We start from the raw sequence: 5327 nt of genomic DNA on the forward strand, positions 1-5327 counted from the left end.
CTGGGTAAAGAAGCGTCGATATAATAGCCGGGTACCTGCCCTACTGCAGCGTTTGGAGTGGGTAGGGGTATTTTAAAACGCTGGCCGTCCCACCCCGTACGACGCACTATCAAATTAATTGTGTTGTATTTTAACCACCCCGTACGACGCACTATCAAATGAATTGTGCTGTATTTTAACCACCCCGTACGACGCACTATCAAATGTGACATTGGTATGTAGATTTTAAAACCACCCTGCGAGATGTCTACGAATCGATCTAACTGAGGTCACATAGATAAATTTGTGCTGTATTTTAAACCACATCTTGTTAAATAAGTCTGATTACAACCGTATAGTACGACGCACTAATCAAATGAATCTGTGTGTATTTAACAACCCTTGCCCACCGAACGGACGCACTAGTCAGCCAAATGAATCGCTAGCGTTGCGGTGTTCCATTGACAGCGTGACAAGATATAATGTATAGTGCCTGTCTCAGTTATGTTCGTGCTAGGAGATTAAACGACGCATAGTACGACGCCTAATCAAGTGAATGTGGAAACGTGCTGATTGTTGCATCTTATAGGACCACATCCGTACGCGCACATATCAATGAATTGTGCTGTGATTTTTAACACACCCGTACGACGCACTATCAAATGAATTGTGCTGTATTTTAACAACCCCATACGACGCACTATCAAATGAATTGTGCTGAATTTTAACCACCATGTACGACGTACTATCAAATGAATTGTGCTGTATTTAACAACCCCATACGACGCACTATCAAATGAATTGTGCTGTATTTTAACCACCCCATACGACGCACTATCAAATGAATTGTGCTGAATTTTAACCACCATGTACGACACACTATCAAATGAATTGTGCTGTATTTTAACCACCCCATACGACGCACTATCAAATGAATTGTGCTGTATTTTAACCACCCCATACGACGCACTATCAAATGAATTGTGCTGTATTTTAACCACCCCATACGACGCACTATCAAATGAATTGTGCTGTATTTTAACCACCCCATACGACGCACTATCAAATGAATTGTGCTGTATTTTAACCACCCCATACGACGCACTATCAAATGAATTGTGCTGTATTTTAACCACCCCATACGACGCACTATCAAATGAATTGTGCTGTATTTTAACCACCCCGTACGACGCACATCAAATTAATTCTGCTGATATTTTTAACCACCCCCTGCGACGCACTATCAAATGAATTGTGCTGTATTTAACCACCCCGTGCGGCGCACTATCAAATGTATTGTGCTGTATTTTAACCACCCCGTGCGACGCACTATCAAATGAATTGTGCTGTATTTTAACCACCCCGTACGACGCACTATCAAATGAATTGTGCTGTATTTTAACCACCCCGTACGACGCACTACCAAATTAATTGTGTTGTATTTTAACCACCCCGTACGACGCACTATCAAATTAATTGTGTTGTATTTTAACCACCCCGTACGACGCACTATCAAATGAATTGTGCTGTATTTTAACCACCCCGTACGACGCACTATCAAATGATATATATATATATATATATATATATATATTATGAAGCAAATTTATCGGTCTAAAACAATTATTAAATATAATTTGTAAACTACAGCTTCTGCGACTGAAACTTCGGACGAATATCAATTCAGGTGCTGGACCAAAGACGTTTCAGACGCTTGGAGTATACCTCAGACCCCTCACATCCCCCCTCCCAGCCCCCACGGAAAAAAAAAACTCTTCGGATTTACACGATTCACATAAATGACCTATTATTGATACAAAACACCTAATTGCACCAATTAAAAAAGAAGATTAACCATAATTATGATCAAAAGATAACAAAAAATACCACCAAAGCAAACCGTCAAGATATTCCTCATATATTCCGCTGTAGAAATTTCCACGTTTGCAGATTTCTGAATAAACCAACAGCAGAAACAAATGCAGAAAATATAGCAATATTAGAAAACAAATACTTTAGTTTTTAGTGTCTTGATTTTTCAATAACTGTGCCCTCTACAGAGAAAATGCATTTTACTTCAGTTTTCTACTGTATGTGACTCATGCTCTAAAAACTAAAGGTGACTAACACTAAAACCCTTTTTTTTGTGTCAGGTGTATAAACATCTCAATACCTGAAACCATCTGTGGTAACGGATGTTTTCCAGACGAATACGTTTCTTTGGATCCTCCTGTAGACAGGATTGAATCAAATCGCAGCATTCTGTTCAGAAAGAAGGAAGAGGCGATTATCACCTTAAAGTGTGAGTTTATCTGAATGTCACTTTAAACTTCACACCTGCTCTCATTCATCATCTTATTCAATTCTTTTATCAAACCACATGTTCTGTTTTCTATCATTCAGAACTAGTTGGCCAGATGAAGATCTCACCTCTAGTCAAGCCGTCTCTGTGCCACATCTTCTCATTTATCCGGAGTTTGTCATGAAATCTGGGAAAGTCCCCACACACCAAAGCAAACAACACCACCCCGAGCGAGTACACCGTCGCCGGCTTGGCGTAGTACTCGCCCGTTTCATCAAATTCGGGGCAGATGTAGGTAATGGTGCCTTAAGAAAACAGATTAGCATGCAAAAAATGTGATGTCTCAAAAGTGAGAATAGACACTATCTGAAAATATCATCTTAGTATTTATGTAAACAGCTGTTCATAAAGGAAAGTGATCAAACATACCCATATAAAACTCTGTGTAGGGTGTTTTTTTGAGACGATCGCCAATCCCGAAGTCAATCAATTTGACCTGCAGTGTGTTTGGGTTTATGAGGAGGTTTTGCAGTATTATGTCCCTATGGACAACCCCCCGTCGGGAGCAGATTTCAGCAGCTTCGGTCGCTTGGCACAAGATATACTGGGCTATGTCCTCTGTGACGATCCGACCTTTGCTTCTCCAGAAAGTCAACACATCCATGCAGAGAGAAGGGCGCTCCAGGACCATGATATAGTGGTTCGAATGATCCTGCCAGTCCAGAAACTGGACGATCACAGGAACTTTTCCTCCCCTACAGGCAAGCATGTGAATACCAACCTCACGTGGGAGGGGCTCTGGATGACCCGGCTAGAAGAAAGACTAATTTAATCATGAACAGATTAAGTGAAAGTGAAGTGACCTATTAGTCAGATATGGTGACCCTCTGCTTTTAACCTATCCAGAGAGTAGTGAACACGCATAGCAAGTGGTGAACACACGTACACCTGGAGCAGTGGGCAGCTATCACTGCAGTAGGGGTAAGGTGCCTTGCTCAAGGGCACCTCAGTCGTTACCCTGGGAATCGAACCGGCAACCTTCTGGTCACGAGTCCGACTCTCTAACCATTAGGCCACGACTGCCCCATAAAGATTAAGGTGTCTTAACAAACAAGGATTTAGCTCAATCTCAAACAAACTTAAGTTTGTACTTAAAAATCTATGAAGATGTTTCCAATTGAATAATAACACAAGCTACTTACAATGTATATGTAATCCTCGATCATTTGCTTGGTCTTCTTAACAACTTTTACTGCCACCTGATCAACAAAAGAAAAATGGATTTGTGTAAGCATTCATCCTGAACAGAACAGAACTATAATACATTTACAACATTAAAGAGGACATAGGATATATTAAGGTTTGAAAAGAATAGGATGAGATATCAAAAAGAGGAGGACAAGACAGGATAAAAAAAGGGTAAAAATAAAACCATTAAGCCATCCTCCAGACGGGTCCCTTCATTGACGACTCCAAAATCGCCTTGACCCAGCTTTCTGCCGATCTTATACTGGCGGCCATTGATTTCTGTTTAAAGATAAATGCAACAGACATGAATCACCAAATACTAGCAATACATAACCCAAAACTATTTAACAATATTTATTAATAAGGGTGTGTAGTGCTACACAGAATCATTGTGTAAATAAAACGCTGCTATAGACCAATCAGAATCAAGGACTATGAAGTTTGTGTTGTAATTACGAAAGTAAACTACCTTCAATTCTCACTTTTGGCTCCTGATCATCCTCTCCGTCAACATTAAAGTCAGACCCAGAATCTTCTGGATCCTGAATGACATTAATGCTCTCAGAGTGGACGGGAGTTTGAAGGCTGTTGGCAGGATATTTGTCCTGAAATGAACAGTAATATAAGTGGTGTATTGAGTAAATATATGATAGTAACATATATTGACTTTCCAACTTCTAGATTCTAGAATAAACCAACAGCAAAAACAAATGCAGAAAATGTGTCATGTGTGTAAACATCTCGGTACCTGAAACCATTTGTGGTTAAGAATCTCTTCCAGATCAATACGTTTCTCTGGATCCTCCTGTAGACAGGTTTCTATCAAATCGCAGCATTCTGTTCAGAAAGAATGAAGAGGCGATTATCACCTTAAACTGTGAGTTTATCTGAATGTCACTTTAAACTTCACACCTGCTCTCATTCATCATCTTATTCGATTCTTTTATCAAACCACTTGTTCTGTTTTCTATCATTCAGAACTAGTTGGCCAGATGAAGATCTCACCTTCAGACAAGCCGTCCTTGTACCAGATCCTTTCGTTGATCGAGTACCGGTCATTACAGTTGGGAAATTTCCCGCACAGCATGGCGAACAACACCGCCCCGAGCGAGTACACCGTCGCCGGCTTGCCATGGTACTCGCCCGTTTTGAAAAATTCCGGGCAGGCGTAGTCTCTTGTGCCTGAAGAAAACAGATTTCATGTCATTTAATTGTTTACGTTTCCACAGTATTTTGTAGCCTCTAAAAGTGAGCCTAGCACTGAATCTGAATGCCATCATCTTATTTACACAAATGTAAATGATGTGTCTGAAATGATAAAACATACCCATAAACGTCTTATAAATTGACGTTTTAAGTAAATCGCTGCACCCAAAGTTGATGAGTTTGACAAATAGGGTGTCATTTGTTATGAGGAGGTTCTCCATTTTGATATTATGATGGAAAACTCCCCGTTGGCAGCACATGTAAGCAGCCATGGTTGCCTGCCACATGATGTCTTTGGCTAAGTCCTCTTTGAGTTTTCCCCCTTTGCTCGAAGTAAAATCAAGCAAATCCATGCAGGGAGAAGGGTACTCTAAGACCATGACGTAGTGGTCTGGAAACAGTTGCCAGTCCAAGAGCCGGACGATCTCAGGAGCGAATTTTCCCTCACAGGCAAGCTTGTGAAGAGCCACCTCACGTGGAAGGGGCTCAGGATAATCCGGCTAGAAGAAAGACAACAGCATGATTGCATACAGTTGGCTTCTCAAACACAGATCTTTCTCCGTGTTGGAAAATTTGAAGACAATAGAATTTT

At 40.6% G+C, this 5327-nt stretch overlaps 1 protein-coding gene across 1 annotated transcript in view; it reads right to left on the reverse strand.

Moving 5' to 3' along the window:
- The window catches only part of LOC130549221 (serine/threonine-protein kinase pim-3-like), a 12130-nt gene that overhangs the window by 4451 nt on the left and 2352 nt on the right, over positions 1 to 5327 (reverse strand). Inside the window, exons 2-10 of the mRNA XM_057326441.1 lie at positions 4857 to 5235; positions 4535 to 4711; positions 4278 to 4366; positions 3999 to 4134; positions 3714 to 3808; positions 3484 to 3540; positions 2711 to 3092; positions 2410 to 2586; positions 2153 to 2241 (exon numbers count right to left, since the gene is read on the reverse strand). Coding sequence (XP_057182424.1) covers positions 2153 to 2241; positions 2410 to 2586; positions 2711 to 3092; positions 3484 to 3540; positions 3714 to 3808; positions 3999 to 4134; positions 4278 to 4366; positions 4535 to 4711; positions 4857 to 5235 — 1581 coding nt within the window. The remainder of the gene's footprint in view (positions 1 to 2152; positions 2242 to 2409; positions 2587 to 2710; positions 3093 to 3483; positions 3541 to 3713; positions 3809 to 3998; positions 4135 to 4277; positions 4367 to 4534; positions 4712 to 4856; positions 5236 to 5327) is intronic.

The sequence above is a fragment of the Triplophysa rosa genome, linkage group LG25 (assembly GCF_024868665.1).
Source record: "Triplophysa rosa linkage group LG25, Trosa_1v2, whole genome shotgun sequence".
Lineage (NCBI taxonomy): Eukaryota > Metazoa > Chordata > Actinopteri > Cypriniformes > Nemacheilidae > Triplophysa > Triplophysa rosa.